Genomic DNA, 22,185 nt, shown 5'->3' on the forward strand with positions numbered 1-22,185 from the left:
TGTCACCTACTACAATCATATCATTGTCTTTATTCTCGTTTAACCATTTATTTATGTCATCTATGAATTCGCCTATATTTCCTTGTGGTGCTCGATACAGACTTAATACTGAAAATAGTTTTCCGTTTTTTTTCAAGTTCGACGTGAAGAGCCTCTGTTGAGGAGAATTTAATCTTTTTGCTATTCTTTATTTTTAATTTCTGATTTATTATGACCATAGTTCCACCCCCTTTTCGGTCGTCTCTACTATGTGACAACACTTCAAAGTTACCAAGAACAAACAGCGTCTCTTCCTCAGGCTTTATATTTGTTTCCGAAAATACAAGAACATCTAACTTGACTAGGTAAGGTTCCACCAAACTGTTAATTTCATTCCAGTGCTTCTTCAAACTGCGGACATTGGCGTGTAATAGAACAAAACAACAGTCATCAATAGTAGCGGATACACTTGTCCACCACTTTTTAAAAGATGAACATGTTTGTTTTCCATCCATTTCGGCTTTATCTTATTTTATCGATATCACTGTGCGTCTTGATACGTATCGCCCGATCACCGTCCTGTTTCCTTACATAGGTGCAACCCCCTCTGTGCCACGTGTAGCGATATCCCAGTGATTTAGCTTTTTCTCTAGCTTCAAAAAAAAGCTTTTTGTTTATTTCGGTTAGGTTTTCTTGTAAGTAGATGTTGTCGTTAGAATCTTCGGATCGCAGTTTCTTCTTGTTTTTTAGCCATTCGTCTCGTGTGCTCCGGTTTAAGAATCTAATCATTATCGGGGGTGTTTTTCCCTTTCTCGATGGAACGCGGTGCACTGCTTCAACGTCCTCTTTCTTTAGTCTCGTTACTTGTAGTTTGTCCGCGACACAACTCAGTTTTTCAATTAGGTCCTCGTGTTCACTGACAAGAATTCCGTGGACTTCGATATTGTTTAACCTGCCGTATTGCTCGAGGTTGTTAAGGTCTTGCTTTAATTTGTTGATTTCTTCGTTAGCTGGGCTAGTTTCTTCAAGTTTTTTCACTCTTGTTTTGATCTCGGTCATTTCTGCTTCCTGCACGGTTAGTTTCTTCATAGCCTCGTCGTATCTGTCTGACATTCTTTGTACCTTTCTTTCAATTTCTTGTACAGTTTTTTTTACACTGGCCAACTCGTCGACCTTCTTTTCTAGTGGACCGAGAACCACTAACATTTGCGCAATCTCTGCTAATTTCTTGTGAATATCAAGTTCGCCATGCGATGCATTTGTTTCTAAATCGCTTTGTTTCGATCGCTTTTTCGAAATGCGACATGTCTGACATACCCAGCTCTCTCTCAGGCTAGTTGATTCTTTTTTTTCTTTCACTTTACTCTTAGGCACGCCAGAGCAATTTCCTAAATGATAGGTGAATCTACATTCAATACACTGTATGTCCTTGCCATCTCCCTCCAACTTTAGGTTACAGTTCAAACAGTAAACTCGACTCTTCAAGAAGTACGGAGAAGCGTTTCTTCTCGATCATGCACGTGCTAATACACTGGTGTATCCTGATGTATTCTTAGCACTACATTGCGTGAATGTATTATTTATTAACAGAATGAATGTGCGGGTTTCATTAGTAACTCCCTGCCGAAGAAAAGTGGCCGTTTGAATTGCACTCATAAAGCTCCGTCGTTCGTTAGGGGGTCTTTGTTTTACATCCCGGGAAAGCCATGTGTAAGCTCAAGTAGCGATAATTCATAGTTTTAATATGACGCACGAAACTATAAAATTATGATAAAAGAGTAACAATAGCTTATATATATCAGGCACGTAGCCAGGGGGGCGGCCCATGGGGCCGCCCCCCTGGCTACGTGCCTGGATGTCACGTGGCTCCAGCAAAACTTTGAAATGATTGGTTAATTTCCGCGCGAGAGTGAGGGGGTCAAGGCCCTCAAAAGCCCGTGACTAGGGAGAGAGAGCCCTTTCTGGCTTGGACTCGGACTAATTTGGAGGACGGGCATTTTCCCTTGCTTTGCATATACTGTGTAATATAGCTCGTAACGTCCAAATAAACGGTTTAGACGAAGTCCTCCCGCATCTGTCGCAATCTTCTGATCACCCACCGAACAAGGCTCATCAAACGATTGGCCCCGCAAGACACCGCTGGGCAGTCATCCTCTGAACAACCAAGGGACGAAGTTGACGTTGGGGTTGTCCAGGATTGGGGGGAGTACCCTGGGAGCCCCCCTTTGAAAGTGTTTGCCCCTGAGGTTGTAGAGGGTCCATTTCTGGAGCCCGTCCAAGTGCTACATGACTGTTTTGCGACGGTGGAAGTTGCATGTTCGAGTCTAAGCAATGTACTATGTCTTAAGGTCGCGGTGTCCGTCTCTCCAATTCGCGAACTGGGCCTATAACGGAAAACTTCTCTGGTAGTCCGTGCGTTGCTCTTCGACTGGATAGTGATCGCAAGGCTTTCAGCCAGCACTTCGGTCTTGTCGGCGTGCCATCTGTTCACGGGGTCGTCCGTGTGTTGTGCATGCAGGCACCCCATTGCCTGATGCGTCATGCGGTGCTCTTCAGCTGGGCGATAAGCTTGAGTTTTGCCATACAGTGTTGTTGTATCCGTCCCTGCACTGGTACGTTCCTGTGCTCTACCACTGGACTCTTCTGCTGACCGATCTTCGAGGTTGGTGAATCTCTTCGCCATTGTATGCCTAAAAAAAGGCTGGTCACGGCTCCTAGCCTGTTCACCACGTTTCGCACCCCATCTTCCTTATAGTGTAGCCTACCTCTCTCCATTGCATCCTCAGCTTTGAGATCTCGGCTCAGGTCTATATATCGCGCCTTGAGGTCCTTACAGAGCTTCTTTAGTTGGGCATTCAGCAGCATGGTTGCTGCTTGAATTCCTTTGCCTTTGCTCTCAATCTCTGGTATTGAGCATATGGCCAATGCGTCTTTGTGATCTGTCCATTTCAGCCTCAGTTGCTCTACAATCGCCGCAGGCTGTTGGCCGTGCAAGATGTCATTTACACCCACATGTAATATATACATTTGGGGTACTTTCCTTGCTTTCTCTTTATATTCGTCTATTAGGTGGTGTACATCGGCGATTGTTCCACCTCTGTTATATAGGATTTCCATTCGGCGATGGTCCCCTACTCGATCTACGAGAGTGCGTGCCAACCGGGCAACATTATTATCACCTGCACCAATATCACTTCTCGTGTCACTCCTTGGGGAGGTCGGATGTGTTCATCGATGTGCCTTTGGTTTATGCAAGTCCCATTCATGATGGTAGTGTTGCTATTGTCTTTTACCTGGCTGGGCAAGTCCTTGACTGATGTGGTTGCCACTTGCTGCTCTGTTTGTACCTGTATCATGTCATTTTCATGTTGAAGGTGTGGTCCTGCTCCGCCTTCGTAGGTCTCAGGAAACGGGGTACCACTTTGGGACATCACAGGCCCATGTCGCTGATAGTCAATCTAATTAGGCTTTTTCTCATTTTTTTTTCTTGCTCACGTCGCGTACTGTACTCTGGAAAATCCTCCATCGTTGTGTCCAGAGTTACCTTGTCAGTTCGACTGGACAACATTCGCTTCACAGGCTCTTCGACGCAATGCTCTAATTTATCCACCCGGTCTAGGCGTGCATGCATCCTGTCGTTCTGATCCACGGCCCTTGCTTTGTTGCTATCTTCCCACCTTTTAAAATCATGTCCTTCATGGTCGCTTCCAGTTCCACACTCTTGTTTCTGGGTGTCGTTTCCACCTCGTCAATCATTTTGCATATTCTGCAGACGAAGTCAGCATTTTCAGCCTCTTGAGTGTTCTTGAATTCGCTCTCGGAAACGTATGCCCATCTCCCGCATTCGTCACAGCCGATGAGCGGGTCCTCTGGCTTCGCCAGGGCTTCGCAACCTTGCAGCGCCTCCCCTTGGACATCCTGGCAACGGTGTGCGATTGTTTTGTGTAAAAAAACCACGGCATCAAGCACGTCACGACGTTTGAAGGGAGACCCCGAAAAGAAACGATCCTCCGGATTCGAAATCGGCCGAATGTTTGTGTTAAAAAATTGCTGTGCTAGTGTGTTAAGCTACAGCGCCAGAAAACACGGTAGCGGTTCAGCGAACTAGAGAAACTACTAAACTAAGCAAAAGCAAATGCGGCGCGCTCGCGCTGCCATCCGAGGGTGACCGGTCGTGGCTTGGGCGCTTATCCAAGCATTCTTCACTTCTTCTGGGACGGCAACACATATGACCGCGTGGCTTGTTTCCGCGTGCCCATTCTCTGCTCGTGATTCTCTGACAGTTCTGATTCGAACCATATTTCGGGAAGCATGAAGACGTGCACGCTAGCGCTGCTGTCTGCCTGGGCCCTCCAGCATTGTTGGGGTAAGAAAAGCCTGCCTTCACCAAAAGTACTCCACATGCTTCTTTATGCGAAAGCAATAGGGAGTTTTGGTAGACCGCGTTTCCACCTCCGTTAAGCCCTTCGCAACGAAGAAGCCGCTACTGCGTCTGCGCGCCGATGGCCTTGACTGTAGTTTCCCGGGTATCGCAGTGGGTTGCGGAGGGCTTTGCGGGACGGCGAAAGCGATCTACGAAGACTCCCTATTAACTGTCCCATGGAGTGAAGCCGGCGTTATCTGATGTCTATATAGCAGCGAAAAACAGCACCTGAATACCCATTGTCTGAGCGAAACGGCACCTAAATTTCCATTTTGGCTGAGCGAAACGCCACGTAAATTCCCTTTGGCTGAGCGAAACGCCACGTAAATTCCCTTTGGCTGAGCGAAACGCCACGTAAATTCCCTTTGGCTGAGCGAAACGCCACGTAAATTCCCTTTGGCTGAGCGAAACGCCACGTAAATTCCCTTTGGCTGAGCGAAACGCCACGTAAATTCCCTTTGGCTGAGCGAAACGCCACGTAAATTCCCTTTGGCTGAGCGAAACGCCACGTAAATTCCCTTTGGCTGAGCGAAACGCCACGTAAATTCCCTTTGGCTGAGCGAAACGGCACGTAAATTCCCTTTGGCTGAGCGAAACGCCACGTAAATTCCCTTTGGCTGCGCGAAACGGCACGTAAATTCCCTTTGGCTGAGCGAAACGCCACGTAAATTCCCTTTGGCTGAGCGAAACGCCACGTAAATTCCCTTTGGCTGCGCGAAACGCCACGTAAATTCCCTTTGGCTGAGCGAAACGCCACGTAAATTCCCTTTGGCTGAGCGAAACGCCACGTAAATTCCCTTTGGCTGAGCGAAACGCCACGTAAATTCCCTTTGGCTGAGCGAAACGCCACGTAAATTCCCTTTGGCTGAGCGAAACGCCACGTAAATTCCCTTTGGCTGAGCGAAACGCCACGTAAATTCCCTTTGGCTGAGCGAAACGCCACATAAATTCCCTTTGGCTGAGCGAAACGCCACGTAAATTCCCTTTGGCTGCGCGAAACGCCACGTAAATTCCCTTTGGCTGAGCGAAACGCCACGTAAATTCCCTTTGGCTGAGCGAAACGCCACGTAAATTCCCTTTGGCTGAGCGAAACGCCACGTAAATTCCCTTTGGCTGAGCGAAACGCCACGTAAATTCCCTTTGGCTGAGCGAAACGCCACGTAAATTCCCTTTGGCTGAGCGAAACGCCACGTAAATTCCCTTTGGCTGAGCGAAACGCCACGTAAATTCCCTTTGGCTGAGCGAAACGCCACGTAAATTCCCTTTGGCTGCGCGAAACGGCACGTAAATTCCCTTTGGCTGAGCGAAACGCCACGTAAATTCCCATTGGCTGAGCGAAACGCCACGTAAATTCCCTTTGGCTGCGCGAAACGGCACGTAAATTCCCTTTGGCTGAGCGAAACGCCACGTAAATTCCCTTTGGCTGAGCGAAACGCCACGTAAATTCCCTTTGGCTGAGCGAAACGCCACGTAAATTCCCTTTGGCTGAGCGAAACGCCACGTAAATTCCCTTTGGCTGAGCGAAACGCCACGTAAATTCCCTTTGGCTGAGCGAAACGCCACGTAAATTCCCTTTGGCTGAGCGAAACGCCACGTAAATTCCCTTTGGCTGAGCGAAACGCCACGTAAATTCCCTTTGGCTGAGCGAAACGCCACGTAAATTCCCTTTGGCTGAGCGAAACGCCACGTAAATTCCCTTTGGCTGAGCGAAACGCCACGTAAATTCCCTTTGGCTGAGCGAAACGCCACGTAAATTCCCTTTGGCTGAGCGAAACGCCACGTAAATTCCCTTTGGCTGAGCGAAACGCCACGTAAATTCCCTTTGGCTGAGCGAAACGCCACGTAAATTCCCTTTGGCTGAGCGAAACGCCACGTAAATTCCCTTTGGCTGAGCGAAACGCCACGTAAATTCCCTTTGGCTGAGCGAAACGCCACGTAAATTCCCTTTGGCTGAGCGAAACGCCACGTAAATTCCCTTTGGCTGAGCGAAACGCCACGTAAATTCCCTTTGGCTGAGCGAAACGCCACGTAAATTCCCTTTGGCTGAGCGAAACGCCACGTAAATTCCCTTTGGCTGAGCGAAACGCCACGTAAATTCCCTTTGGCTGAGCGAAACGCCACGTAAATTCCCTTTGGCTGAGCGAAACGCCACGTAAATTCCCTTTGGCTGAGCGAAACGCCACGTAAATTCCCTTTGGCTGAGCGAAACGCCACGTAAATTCCCTTTGGCTGAGCGAAACGCCACGTAAATTCCCTTTGGCTGAGCGAAACGCCACGTAAATTCCCTTTGGCTGAGCGAAACGCCACGTAAATTCCCTTTGGCTGAGCGAAACGCCACGTAAATTCCCTTTGGCTGCGCGAAACGGCACGTAAATTCCCATCGGCTGAGCGAAACGCCACGTAAATTCCCTTTGGCTGAGCGAAACGCCACGTAAATTCCCTTTGGCTGAGCGAAACGCCACGTAAATTCCCTTTGGCTGAGCGAAACGCCACGTAAATTCCCTTTGGCTGAGCGAAACGCCACGTAAATTCCCTTTGGCTGAGCGAAACGCCACGTAAATTCCCTTTGGCTGAGCGAAACGCCACGTAAATTCCCTTTGGCTGCGCGAAACGCCACGTAAATTCCCTTTGGCTGAGCGAAACGCCACGTAAATTCCCTTTGGCTGAGCGAAACGCCACGTAAATTCCCTTTGGCTGAGCGAAACGCCACGTAAATTCCCTTTGGCTGAGCGAAACGCCACGTAAATTCCCTTTGGCTGAGCGAAACGCCACGTAAATTCCCTTTGGCTGCGCGAAACGGCACGTAAATTCCCATCGGCTGAGCGAAACGGCACGTAAATTCCCTTTGGCTGAGCGAAACGCCACGTAAATTCCCTTTGGCTGAGCGAAACGCCACGTAAATTCCCTTTGGCTGAGCGAAACGCCACGTAAATTCCCTTTGGCTGAGCGAAACGGCACGTAAATTCCCATCGGCTGAGCGAAACGCCACGTAAATTCCCTTTGGCTGAGCGAAACGCCACGTAAATTCCCTTTGGCTGAGCGAAACGCCACGTAAATTCCCTTTGGCTGAGCGAAACGCCACGTAAATTCCCTTTGGCTGAGCGAAACGCCACGTAAATTCCCTTTGGCTGAGCGAAACGCCACGTAAATTCCCTTTGGCTGCGCGAAACGCCACGTAAATTCCCTTTGGCTGAGCGAAACGCCACGTAAATTCCCTTTGGCTGAGCGAAACGCCACGTAAATTCCCTTTGGCTGAGCGAAACGCCACGTAAATTCCCTTTGGCTGAGCGAAACGCCACGTAAATTCCCTTTGGCTGAGCGAAACGCCACGTAAATTCCCTTTGGCTGCGCGAAACGCCACGTAAATTCCCTTTGGCTGAGCGAAACGCCACGTAAATTCCCTTTGGCTGAGCGAAACGGCACGTAAATTCCCATCGGCTGAGCGAAACGCCACGTAAATTCCCTTTGGCTGAGCGAAACGCCACGTAAATTCCCTTTGGCTGCGCGAAACGCCACGTAAATTCCCTTTGGCTGAGCGAAACGCCACGTAAATTCCCTTTGGCTGAGCGAAACGCCACGTAAATTCCCTTTGGCTGAGCGAAACGCCACGTAAATTCCCTTTGGCTGAGCGAAACGCCACGTAAATTCCCTTTGGCTGAGCGAAACGCCACGTAAATTCCCTTTGGCTGAGCGAAACGCCACGTAAATTCCCTTTGGCTGAGCGAAACGCCACGTAAATTCCCTTTGGCTGAGCGAAACGCCACGTAAATTCCCTTTGGCTGCGCGAAACGCCACGTAAATTCCCTTTGGCTGAGCGAAACGCCACGTAAATTCCCTTTGGCTGAGCGAAACGCCACGTAAATTCCCTTTGGCTGAGCGAAACGCCACGTAAATTCCCTTTGGCTGAGCGAAACGCCACGTAAATTCCCTTTGGCTGAGCGAAACGCCACGTAAATTCCCTTTGGCTGAGCGAAACGCCACGTAAATTCCCTTTGGCTGAGCGAAACGCCACGTAAATTCCCTTTGGCTGCGCGAAACGCCACGTAAATTCCCTTTGGCTGAGCGAAACGCCACGTAAATTCCCTTTGGCTGAGCGAAACGCCACGTATATTCCCTTTGGCTGAGCGAAACGCCACGTAAATTCCCTTTGGCTGAGCGAAACGCCACGTAAATTCCCTTTGGCTGAGCGAAACGCCACGTAAATTCCCTTTGGCTGAGCGAAACGCCACGTAAATTCCCTTTGGCTGAGCGAAACGCCACGTAAATTCCCTTTGGCTGCGCGAAACGGCACGTAAATTCCCATCGGCTGAGCGAAACGGCACGTAAATTCCCTTTGGCTGAGCGAAACGCCACGTAAATTCCCTTTGGCTGAGCGAAACGCCACGTAAATTCCCTTTGGCTGAGCGAAACGCCACGTAAATTCCCTTTGGCTGAGCGAAACGCCACGTAAATTCCCTTTGGCTGCGCGAAACGCCACGTAAATTCCCTTTGGCTGAGCGAAACGCCACGTAAATTCCCTTTGGCTGAGCGAAACGCCACGTAAATTCCCTTTGGCTGAGCGAAACGCCACGTAAATTCCCTTTGGCTGAGCGAAACGCCACGTAAATTCCCTTTGGCTGAGCGAAACGCCACGTAAATTCCCTTTGGCTGAGCGAAACGCCACGTAAATTCCCTTTGGCTGAGCGAAACGCCACGTAAATTCCCTTTGGCTGAGCGAAACGGCACGTAAATTCCCATCGGCTGAGCGAAACGCCACGTAAATTCCCTTTGGCTGAGCGAAACGCCACGTAAATTCCCTTTGGCTGCGCGAAACGCCACGTAAATTCCCTTTGGCTGAGCGAAACGCCACGTAAATTCCCTTTGGCTGAGCGAAACGCCACGTAAATTCCCTTTGGCTGAGCGAAACGCCACGTAAATTCCCTTTGGCTGAGCGAAACGCCACGTAAATTCCCTTTGGCTGCGCGAAACGGCACGTAAATTCCCATCGGCTGAGCGAAACGGCACGTAAATTCCCTTTGGCTGAGCGAAACGCCACGTAAATTCCCTTTGGCTGAGCGAAACGCCACGTAAATTCCCTTTGGCTGAGCGAAACGCCACGTAAATTCCCTTTGGCTGAGCGAAACGCCACGTAAATTCCCTTTGGCTGCGCGAAACGCCACGTAAATTCCCTTTGGCTGAGCGAAACGCCACGTAAATTCCCTTTGGCTGAGCGAAACGCCACGTAAATTCCCTTTGGCTGAGCGAAACGCCACGTAAATTCCCTTTGGCTGAGCGAAACGCCACGTAAATTCCCTTTGGCTGAGCGAAACGCCACGTAAATTCCCTTTGGCTGAGCGAAACGCCACGTAAATTCCCTTTGGCTGAGCGAAACGCCACGTAAATTCCCTTTGGCTGCGCGAAACGCCACGTAAATTCCCTTTGGCTGAGCGAAACGCCACGTAAATTCCCTTTGGCTGAGCGAAACGCCACGTAAATTCCCTTTGGCTGAGCGAAACGCCACGTAAATTCCCTTTGGCTGAGCGAAACGCCACGTAAATTCCCTTTGGCTGAGCGAAACGCCACGTAAATTCCCTTTGGCTGAGCGAAACGCCACGTAAATTCCCTTTGGCTGAGCGAAACGCCACGTAAATTCCCTTTGGCTGAGCGAAACGCCACGTAAATTCCCTTTGGCTGAGCGAAACGCCACGTAAATTCCCTTTGGCTGAGCGAAACGCCACGTAAATTCCCTTTGGCTGAGCGAAACGCCACGTAAATTCCCTTTGGCTGAGCGAAACGCCACGTAAATTCCCTTTGGCTGAGCGAAACGCCACGTAAATTCCCTTTGGCTGAGCGAAACGCCACGTAAATTCCCTTTGGCTGAGCGAAACGCCACGTATATTCCCTTTGGCTGAGCGAAACGCCACGTAAATTCCCTTTGGCTGAGCGAAACGCCACGTAAATTCCCTTTGGCTGAGCGAAACGCCACGTAAATTCCCTTTGGCTGAGCGAAACGCCACGTAAATTCCCTTTGGCTGAGCGAAACGCCACGTAAATTCCCTTTGGCTGCGCGAAACGGCACGTAAATTCCCATCGGCTGAGCGAAACGGCACGTAAATTCCCTTTGGCTGAGCGAAACGCCACGTAAATTCCCTTTGGCTGAGCGAAACGCCACGTAAATTCCCTTTGGCTGAGCGAAACGCCACGTAAATTCCCTTTGGCTGAGCGAAACGCCACGTAAATTCCCTTTGGCTGCGCGAAACGCCACGTAAATTCCCTTTGGCTGAGCGAAACGCCACGTAAATTCCCTTTGGCTGAGCGAAACGCCACGTAAATTCCCTTTGGCTGAGCGAAACGCCACGTAAATTCCCTTTGGCTGAGCGAAACGCCACGTAAATTCCCTTTGGCTGAGCGAAACGCCACGTAAATTCCCTTTGGCTGAGCGAAACGCCACGTAAATTCCCTTTGGCTGAGCGAAACGCCACGTAAATTCCCTTTGGCTGAGCGAAACGCCACGTAAATTCCCTTTGGCTGAGCGAAACGCCACGTAAATTCCCTTTGGCTGCGCGAAACGCCACGTAAATTCCCTTTGGCTGAGCGAAACGCCACGTAAATTCCCTTTGGCTGAGCGAAACGCCACGTAAATTCCCTTTGGCTGAGCGAAACGCCACGTAAATTCCCTTTGGCTGAGCGAAACGCCACGTAAATTCCCTTTGGCTGAGCGAAACGCCACGTAAATTCCCTTTGGCTGAGCGAAACGCCACGTAAATTCCCTTTGGCTGAGCGAAACGCCACGTAAATTCCCTTTGGCTGAGCGAAACGCCACGTAAATTCCCTTTGGCTGAGCGAAACGGCACGTAAATTCCCTTTGGCTGAGCGAAACGCCACGTAAATTCCCTTTGGCTGAGCGAAACGCCACGTAAATTCCCTTTGGCTGAGCGAAACGCCACGTAAATTCCCTTTGGCTGAGCGAAACGCCACGTAAATTCCCTTTGGCTGAGCGAAACGCCACGTAAATTCCCTTTGGCTGAGCGAAACGCCACGTAAATTCCCTTTGGCTGAGCGAAACGCCACGTAAATTCCCTTTGGCTGCGCGAAACGGCACGTAAATTCCCATCGGCTGAGCGAAACGGCACGTAAATTCCCACTGGCTGCAAAGGGGACGCACCTCAGAAAAAATAAAACAAAGAATAGAACAGCAACGCAGATGCATCGTAAAGGAAGCCGTGGAGCCGACGGGGGTGCCGCGCCTGCTCAGTGGGGGAGCGTGATATGTCACCGCCGGAGCGCCGTGTGAATAAAGACGCGGCGCACTACTTGTAGGAATGCGCTTCGTGTAGGAATGCTTTCGCATTCCTACCCGTACGCAGTCTTAAGTGTCTTCGTTTCATTTTTTGTTAATAATTCCAACGCTTCGCGCGAATTATACGGCCCCAAAAGGTATCGATATGCACAAATCTCTTCGATGCCAGCGCCTAAACGAACGTGTATACGTTCGGGCTACGGCCCTTCTGTCGCATTGCTGCAATTTCTATACCACAGGTGTACTATATTTCGTTTCAAGCCCGATTGCAGCCAACGGTACACGATCAGATGGAGCCAACCAAGCGGCGCCAAAAGTGCAGCATCATGACGCTCGTCGTCGTTGTCCCTTTCCTGTCACCGGCTCTAAACCAATCAAACGCAGTATACGCGGCGTAATGCTGCGATTGTTTGTCTCCCGCGACTACATTATATAGTATATACTGATAGTAAACCCACAATGACGACGAGCTCCATGACGAGAGACTTTCTGGCGCTGGATCGGCTTTATAGAGTCGCAGGATTGGTTGCGGTTTCACTTAAAGGAATTATGGAATTATTTTTGTTTTTGTTGTTGTTTTTCCTCCTTAGCTCAAACTGCCTCAGCTCAAAAGTGGAACAAGAAATCACGTGGTCGTGACGTCGTAGTATTTCACCGGATGCGATGCCTCCGAGCTTTCACCGCGTGCTTTTTAAGCGCACCTTGGAACTTGTCGTTCCCGAGTGATAATTATGTCGTCGCGGCACTCATTGGCGCCATGAACGCGAATTCAAATATTCGTTGACGAATTGATCTTTGACGAGCGCTTAAGTCCAAGTGAAGCGGTGGTCGTGCCCGCTGCCTGACCTGGGTTCGGTTGAAGTGCTGGGGCACTGCGGATGCATCGCAGAGAAAAAGCGGAGAGCTTTCGATAGAAAGGAGTTGAGAAATATTGTCCGCTACATCTTCAAATCGTCATACCGAAAAAGCAGCGTTGGGCTTTCTACCCTCGTGTACAAGCTTTATGTTGGCCCAGTTAACGATATGCGGTTAGTAATATACCAATCTACAATCATATATCTCAGTCCAAAATTAATTTCTAGGCCTCTTTAATGTGAGACAGTGTATATAATTTTAATTTTGAACGAATCTTTCGTCAGTTATTACTAGAGCCACGAAATAAGCCGATATTATTTAGGTAGTCTCTCTAGAGTTTATTAGTAGCTCTAGCTGTCAAGATAGTCGCAATCGGTCCGTCAATGCACTTTCAGTCGAGCGAAGCATGTGTGCAGCTAAAGCAAGCACCGACATAAGTGCAGCGACTATGGCAACTGAGCAATATACGGGGCACCGGATAAATTATTTGAACGTACAACGTGATGAAAGATCAGGTGACACCGCGAGACGTGAGAGCCTAAAGCCGGGGTCACGCTGCTTTGACATCATACAAAAAGGCAGTCTGCATAGTCATGAAGCATTCGGCCAATCGTGGCAGGCCGATTAGAGCGACGCTTTCGATCGCGCACGTCGCCAATAGCTCGAGAGATGTACGTCCCTGTATTAGCGGCGAGATGTTTGGATGGCGCCCTCCTATGGCTACCGCTCGTGACGTCATTACCATGTGAACAATAAGTTTGACGGTGTTTGTAATTGGCCTGGTGGAAGCTGGAAATCACTGCGCTTTTAAACCAGCACTGCGAACACCGTCAAAATTTCAGTTCTTACATTACTCTTATTTCCTTCTATGAGAACTCCTTTGCTGACGTCAAAGTCAGCTCTCGGCCAATCGTGGAAGGCCGATCACAGCGACGCTTTCGATCGCGCACGTCGCCAATAGCCGGGTAATGCAGATTCAAAGGTCGGAGGCCTATGGCTCTGTCGGCATAAAGCATCATTAAGTCGGCTAAAGAATATTCCATGGTTTAATATTAACCAGCTTAGGCCAGCATATATCCAATATCGGAAAGTCATTGGCTTTGACAGTCCAATATTGTACAGGTTATGCCGGAGTATATACAATAGTGGAAAGCTATTGGCTTTGACAGTCCAATATTGGACAGCTTATGCCGGCAGCCAATATCAGAAAGACAGTGGCTCCGACGATCCAATACTGGACAGCTTATGTCAGCGTATATCCAATATTGGAAAGCTATTGGGCTTTAACAGTCCAATGTTGACTAGCCAATGCCAACGTATCACCAATATTGGAGCACCATTGGCTTTGATAATCCATTACTGGCCAATGTGATTCCAATATTGGGAAACATTGGGTTCAGTTGGGCCATTGTTGGGCCATTCTTTGCCGCATTAAACCCAATGTTCGCCCAATACTGTGTGCTGCCTGGGTCACGATTCATTCTTTCTTATCACAAAAAAAAAATGAAAGCCGTTTACAAATCCCTGTAACGCCGAATTGGAGCGCAGCTCTTAAGGAGGAGTAGGGAAGGGTACTGAGGGGGGTCACGTCACCTGCGGGCAGTCACGTGACCCCGGGGGGGTCACGTGATCTCGGGGGAGGGGGGGGGGTCACGTGATCTCGGGGGGTCACGTGATCTCGGGGGGGGGGGGGGGTCACGGGGGGGTCACCTAGAGGGGTCACGTGACCTTGAGGTGACCTTGGGAGGGTTCACGTGACCTTGGGAGGGGTCACGTGACCTCGGGGAGTCACGTGGCCTGGAGGGGCCACGTGACTTGGAGGGGTCACGTGACCTTGGGGTCACGCGACCTTCAGGGGGTCACGTGGGGTCACCTTGGGGGTCACGTGACCTTCAGGTGACCTTAGGAAGGGTCACGTGACCTCGGGGGTCACGTGACCTTGGGGTGACCTTGGGGGTCCCGTTACCTTGAGATGACCTTGGTTACGCCGACGGCGACGGCGACGCCGACGCCGCTCAAGCCGGAAACGGGCCCCTAAGAGCTGCGCTCTAAAAAACCTCTAAACACACACACACACAAAAATAAAAAATTAAACGAACGGAAAAGAAGGTTATTACATACTCTGTTTTCCTTACCTTCTGCCATCTCTGCGTTCTAAAATCCCAAACTGTTAAACGAACTTCAACTTCGTCTTCGCTTCTTTGGTAATTTCGCGTGCCGTACATCGGAAACTCACAATGCGTAAAGCAGACGCTGGGAGCACCACATATTTCCGGATAGGCCTGTTGCTTGGTTGACTCCCTCTAGCTGCGGTAACGTTACGCGGAGGCGGTTCGCAGGTCTTGTTTATTCTAGGTGGTGTTGGCGTAGCATGTGCACGCTCGGGTTCTGATTAGAATGCAAATAAATGCAAAGGTGCAAGCGAGCTGGACAAGAAAGACGAAAAAAAATATCCCTGGAGAAGGAGAACATGTGGGACGAAGGACAAACATAAATCTCCAAACACACCTAGGGGACTGTTGAGCGTCTGAAAAAATCCGCCTGGTCCGGGTATCGAACCCAGGACCTCTCCACTACAGGTGGAGGGCTCCACCAACTGAGCTAACCAACTGAGCTAACCAGGGGTTAGACGTCGGTAGAGCAAACGGGTTTTATCAGCTGCCACCAGTCTAACATCAACAAGGGTGAAGCTTGCAATTTAATGTTATGGTTATAATGCAATTAAATGCAAAGGTGCAAGCGAGCTGGACAAGAATGACGAAAATAATCCCTGGAGAAGGGGAACAAGGACAAAGGACAAACATAAATCTCCAAACATTTATGTCTGGAGAATTATGTTTGTCCTTTGTCCCTCTTGTTCCCCTTCTCCGGATGTTTGGAGATTTATGTTTTTCCATTGTCCCTCTTGTTCCCCTTCTCCAGGGATTATTTTCGTCACGCACTGCTTTCCAAAGCGCTCGCTTTGGAAGGCACTCGCTTTACGCAATAATACTCCGACCAAAATACTTCTTTTTGTATTTGTGAAGGGTCTAAGAACCACATTCGCATGACTGTCGCCATTATGCTTGTTATCTAAAGGGCATGGGGAAACCTTGATTTGTTTCATTTGGCCGATTGAAAGCACGTCAATAAGAAGCGTCACACGCGTACGTTCTATTTTGATAACAGTTATTTCGTTAGTAGTAATATTATTATCGACATATTCAAAGTTATCTATTCTCTTTACCTTATATATTTATCACCAATCTGAGGTTTTAAACCTAATATTTCAAGGTAAAGATGGTAAGAAAGAATAGCCAGAGGCTAAAAATAAAACGCGCTCAAATGGTTTTATTATCCCAACACCAAAATAAGCAAGCGAGCTAGTTTTTACCCTCACACTTTGCGTCACAAACAAACACACTCTGTGGAATTTGAGATAAATATGAAGAGACATGTACGTGAATATTGAAATTGGCGCTGAAACTGCGCGGGCGCTCGCACCTTTTAGTTTATTGCCTTAGAGAGTTTACCCCGAGTGTACGGTGTTTTAAGGTAATTCTTGGATGTTAATCCCCTTGAAGTACCCGATGCCGACAACAGGCAATTATAGGGTAATACAAATAAAATAAGGAAGCCAAGGTGCGCTGTCTCGTCGGTCAAAGCAAAGAGCTCCATTCAAAAGGCGGTTTTTCACGTGTTCGGGCCAAATCATGTGAGACAGGACCCTGTTTAAGGCCACGGTCCCACTGAATGTGGCAGTTTAGGTACTTTTCGGCAGGCCATTACTCATCTCCTTTTAAATACTGTTTTGTGGGATTGATGTCATTTGAAAGGCAATGCAATCCTCTGTTATTTGATATTATGTATGTGTTGGTTTTTACTGTTCATGCGCATTTGTAGCGTTGCGAATATGATGGCGCGGACCCTCACTTGCTCCGCTAGTTCATGTTTTATGAACGATCCATTAAAGATAGCACGGTTCCAATATAGCAGTTTTGTTAAGATGATGTCGGAGCAGAATCTAACGATCCACTTTTTTGATATTTGCACTACTTTGTTTTTTTCATCTCTTAAAATATTGCCCTAAAATTGACATTTTTCCGCACAAATATGTTTTTAATGACAAGAGCTAGGGCAATGAAATTAGCTACCGATGTAGTGCTTATAATTGGTAATATGCAGAAAAAAATTTAATGTTTTGTAAATTTTTTTTGTTTAGATATTTTATATCAAACGTAGCACTTTTTTGTGCTTCGTGTCATGGTAGTTCAAATGCCGCTGAAGAAATAATTAAACTATGATAAAATCTTTTATAACATTTAGAGCTACAATGGTTGCCCAAGAGGTGGACGATGGCTTTTTTTCATTTTCAGAGTCATAACGCTCCAGGAGCCCTTCAAACTTACCTGTTTTTGACGCATATCTGTTTTGGACATCAAACAGATTTATTGGCATTTAATAACATTTATAGTTTGGAATAGATATACATTGCGATGTATTAAATTTTCACAATGATATTGCTTTGGTTTCTTAATAGGTGTAGAGCTTAGCTAATTTTAAAAACAATTAAAAACTGTTTGGGTGTTTTGTTGTGCTACCTGGCGGATGGCAGACAAACTGCTGATTTCTAATGTTCAAAACATTTCCGAGGGCGGCGTTGGCGTCTGTATCATCATCAATCTCCGTGTCTTTTTACCCTCACATTTAAAAAATATATTGGAAGATTTACTATCGATAACTGAATGGTTTAAGTACTGGGTCAGGCTAATAAATCTAAGACCAATATTTACAAAGCGTAGCGTGATATAATGTGTTCATTATTCGATATGATTGAAATCAATAAACAATGAAGACGAAGAAGAAAAGAATACACCCGAGTTCACTTTATGCCTAGAGTCACTAAATGAGCTTTAAAGTATCGGCACTCCGTTCCCCAAAATTGTTTTGGGCGCCGCCATTTTGGGTCTTGCTCAGAGCAAACGCAACTGCCGATCATCGTGATCTAAAAGTACGACTTCCTCAGCATTAGATGCGGTGCTAGGAAGCTGATGCAATATTGCAATGCTCTGTCGCGGGTTGTTTAAACATTTGTGAGGGAGGGAAAAGCGTTTCCTGTGATTTTAGATAAAGCTTCATATAACTGGCAACCATGATTTTAAGCCACAATATGGCCAAGTGTCGTTACTCTGAACCGTAGCTAATTTACTGGCACAAGCGGGAACAATGAAGAAGAGGCAGGTGTCAAAAGGTAGTGGCTTGTGGAATCCACGGGGCTTACGATATGGCCCCTCCAGGTATTACTGGGTGGAGCACTTCATGTGCCCTTTGCTTAGGGTGGAGCACGACATCTGGCCATTTTGTCCCCCTCTTTTATTTTTATTTTTTGTTCAGAAGCGCGTGAAAGAGCGTGTCCCTGCACGCGCTCGTGGCGCTGATTGTGCTATGGAGACATTTTGTTTTCGTCGATTTCTTTGTATTTTCCCCGTGAGCGCGTGCTGTCGGCATCGGGTACTACAGAGGGTGGCATCACCCTAAACAGAAGGACATTGAGGCACCCTAGGTATTACGAGCCTCTTGAACAAAAGCATGAATAGTGTTATTAAATAAGCTACGCTTCAGAGTAGCCACGCTTGGCCTTAGTATGGCTTAAAATTATGGTTGCCAGTTATTTGAAGCTTTATCTGAAATCACAAGAAACGCTTTTCCGTCCCCCACTTTAAACAGTTTGCGACAAAGCAAAGCAACATTACATGAGCTTCCTAACACCGAATCTAATGCTGACGATGTCGCACTTTTAAATCATGACGATCGGCAGTTGCGCCTGCTCTGCACAAGCACCAAAATGGCGGCGTTCACAACACTGTCGGGGAAGAGAGTGCCGATACTCTAAGTGCAGCTCATTTATTGGCTCTAGTTGCCGCGAAACTCCTTTTCCCTGACTGAAACTGAAAGTAAATATGAATAATACACCATTATTATAGCTTATTTAGTTATAACCAAATACACATAATGAGAGGAGGAAGCGGGCGGGTAGGAGAAACGCGGGTTTTATACGCGACCGTTCTAACCGTCTCAAAAGAGAGAACGCACGAGCTTGCGCTGGTTTAGAAAAAAAGGCATCCAAAGAAAAGAGGCGGCACACTGTGTTCTTTGTTATTATGCGTCTAATTGCAAATTGTTGTGTGTATGTTTATTCAGCCGGAAGTTAGTCTGCCTTAGTGGGCGTCTGGTGTCTCAGCTGTAGATGAGCAATTTAGCCAGTGCGGTACAACCGAAAACCTGGGGTCTTCAACGTGCGCCACGCAGTACACTCTAAAACCGGTCTCTCATAAAAAAACGCTGTCCCTCTGATTTTAGAGGGGACAACAATGCTTTCAGGGGGACAGCTGTTTTTAAGAGGGAAAGTGAAAAATAAAATAGCAACATCTAGAGGGACACCAACATATTAAGAGAGACCAAGGAAACCGTTTCGTTGGTCCCTCTGAACAGGAAAGACCGACAGAAAGATTCACGCGTCTCCCTTCATATTAAGAGGGGACTGGTCCCTCTTAACTGGAACAATGTTGTTCGGTCAGGAGGAGAGGGGCAGGCGCACTAATCCACGGCAAAGAGTTCGGATGGTGCTGAGGCTTCGCGCCAATTCACGGAGAGCTGGAAACGGTCGTTGCCGGAGAGCCGCAAGCGTCATGCTGCTCGTTTGACTTCCTTCGGGTGAGTAATCCTGTCATATTGACGCTTTTGTTTTGGGTGCATTGCCGGTGGGAATAACGAGCCATCAATATTTTCACGCTGGCTGTGAGATGCACGACCTTTGCATGTAGAGAGAGAGTGTTCAGCTGTAGTCCGCGGACGCGGTCGCTTCCTGGATCTGCTCGTTCAGCTAAGGACAAAGCGTCGCTAATCGTTTGCCCTGCCGTGAGCCGCAGGGCTGTCTTTCGTACAAAACACTTTTAGCGGGCTAGGGTGTGCCAATGTGTACGCGTATGTCCTAGGCTGGTGATATCAGACCATTTTCTGTCCGACGCTTTTGTCTACTTTTTTTAATTTTGAACGCGCGTTCGTTCTTCTCCCAGCTCGAGCTGCTATAGCTTTGGCACTGCTACGCCGGCATTTTATTACCGGCAATTTCCTTTTATTTTATCCGTGAGCGTACACTGTCGGCATCGGGTACTACAAAGGATGGCATCACCCTCCCTAAGGCATAGCCAACATAAAGGCACCCTAGCTGAGGATGTCAGTGTTTGTAAGCTTGGCTCGCCGATTTGTTTCTCGGTGTGCACTCTAAATGCCTGAGGTTGACCGCCCGAGAGCGTTTGATTGACGGAAACAATGTAGGCGATTTTGCATTTGTTCGCCTTCAGAATTCATTACAGCAATTTACACTGCAACGTTATGTTGTAGACATCGTTAGCGTTGCAGTGATTATGAACTTTTTTCTCAAGTGGGAGGCGAGCAAAAACCCATAATGTGTGTGCATGTATGTGAAAAAGGGGGGGGGGGGGGGGGGCGGGGGAAGCGGACAAGCTTCTAATTCAATCCCCACAAAAAAAAATAGAAAAAAAGGTTTTTTTCTTTGGCGCGTTCGCGTTCCGTCGGCGTCGCGGCGTCTGCGGAAAGAGGGGAAGGGTGGAGCGGTGGCCCGGGAGTACATTTTATTTTTTTTTAATATTTCCTTGGCGTACTCTTTTGTTGGTTATATTTTGACGGTCGCGCCAACAAAGCTACCGTTTTTTTTTTTTTTTTTTTCGGCGTTGACCATGTTTTTGTTTTTGGAGGTTTTATTCATGATGTCTATTATGCTCTTTGTTTTCTGTAGCTGGTTGAATATTTTTTTTCTGTGTGGTACATCTGCGAAAAATGTATAAACAGAACTTATTTTTTTATTATTTTTTTCTTAGGCGCTTTAGGGCTAGGTTGACTATGGGCGTTAAATGACTGACCGTTAAAAATCTTGTTTTCAGAGTGAGGCAATGGCAACGAACGTTGACATGAAGGGAATCAGACGGGGGTTCTGCTCGGATTGCTCGTGTAAAGAGCTCTACCGGGACCCTCTGCACGGTGCAACGCACCACCCTGAGTGGTGAGCTTACTGCGGCTACCCGCACACGGCCCACAACGAACTCGGTAATTATGAACTTTTTGTATTCTGGTATGTAGGTAGGCTCTATTCACGTTCTCTTGGCATATGCGTTGCTTTTGAAAAAAAGAATAAATGAATGGCTAGCGCCGAAATGTCTACAGAAATATAATTTTTTATTCGATTATGTTGCTTTCTAAAACATGCATTAGATCTCTTCTGCAGCTTCGAGCCGCAAATGCAATCCATGCTTTCCAAAGCACACGGAGCGGGGCTTCTAATGTTCATCTACTACTAAATGCGTCTTCGTTTTGTCTTGCTAATACAAAAACGATTCTCGTAAATTACTTGAAACAGCAGTCTATTCTCGTACCAAATATTAATAGTAGCAGAAGTTACGTCATAAGCTAATGTCACTCGCTATTTCATCGTATACAGATTGGGTTCCGAATCTTTGAGCTGCTTGCACTTTATTTTCGCATTTGTTTCCTACCGACTGCTTGAAAACAGGTGAAAGCGCTTCATTACCTTCATTCTAATTCCCACTCTCTGTATCTAAAGGAAAACAATATGGTCTTTCATTCAGCTAAAGGTGGATGCACAGCTTCGGTTCCATAACACGATCGTCACCATGCTGGGAAAACTGGAGGAGGTAAAAGGAGCCTTTTGCGGAGACAACCCGACAACATTCTTGAACGTTGAGACCATTCTCCGGTCTCGATTGGCCAGAAGTTCTCTCATCACTTATGGTATGTGAAAAAGCGAATGCAAAAATAGAAATGTAAGTTTGACGCTGACGCATTTTTTTTTTTAACAATTGCTGCTTGCAGGACGATTTTACCCCTGACGAAAAAGTTCCAGGACCCAAGACTTTCTTCGGTTCGGAGAAACGGATCGTTTCTGGGAACCGGTCAGTGAAACTCTCCGCTAGCACGACTATGGAGGGGGCACTAGTCATGTGCTTATGGGTGTATTACATAACGGGACTCTCCTACCCTATGGCATATGGACAAACCCTTGGACTCCTCTAGGGCCTGCTCGTTGAAAATAAAGTGTTTCGATCCAGTTTATGTCAGGGAAGCTCAGACAATTGCTCATGGCCGTTCAAAAACAACATAAATTCTGATCTTCTGCTGATGGCAAGAGACGCCGAATAATTCGTTTTAATGTTATGAAGTAGGTAACTACGCTCTAAAAAAAGCACAAGAATCTACTTTCCGGAACAGCACTTGGAAAGTCAATCACCTTAACTCACAGAAGCAGCTCAGCGAATCACTATGCCGAAACATAAGATTAGACCAAAACATTTTAAAACGTCACGCTTGTAGTGCATAGTGTCGCAATTCTTTTTTTTTTTTTTTTTGGGGGGGGGGGGGGGGGGGTATATCATATGTTTCGGCATCTACATTCGCTGAGCTGCCTCCGAGAGTTATGCTGATTTTCCTTCCAAGTGTTGTGGGGGAAAAACTGTATACTTATTTTTTTTTACGTTACCCCCTAAAAAAAAAAAAAAAAATTCAACACGATTGTTATGTTGTTGTTTATGATAGGCAAAAGGAGCCACTTTGCAGCACGAAATTTTTTTGTGTG

General features: G+C 47.5%; 1 protein-coding gene across 1 annotated transcript; it reads right to left on the minus strand.

Moving 5' to 3' along the window:
- Positions 1-501: 501 nt before the first annotated feature.
- LOC121836706 lies at positions 502-1,185 on the minus strand. Its single transcript, XM_042291717.1, has one exon. It carries the CDS (start codon positions 1,183-1,185, stop codon positions 502-504), a length of 684 nt encoding a protein of 227 aa, XP_042147651.1.
- Between the last annotated feature and the right edge of the window lie 21,000 nt (positions 1,186-22,185).

Source organism: Ixodes scapularis, unplaced genomic scaffold (genome assembly GCF_016920785.2).
Source record: "Ixodes scapularis isolate PalLabHiFi unplaced genomic scaffold, ASM1692078v2 PGA_scaffold0__279_contigs__length_252992795, whole genome shotgun sequence".
NCBI lineage: Eukaryota > Metazoa > Arthropoda > Arachnida > Ixodida > Ixodidae > Ixodes > Ixodes scapularis.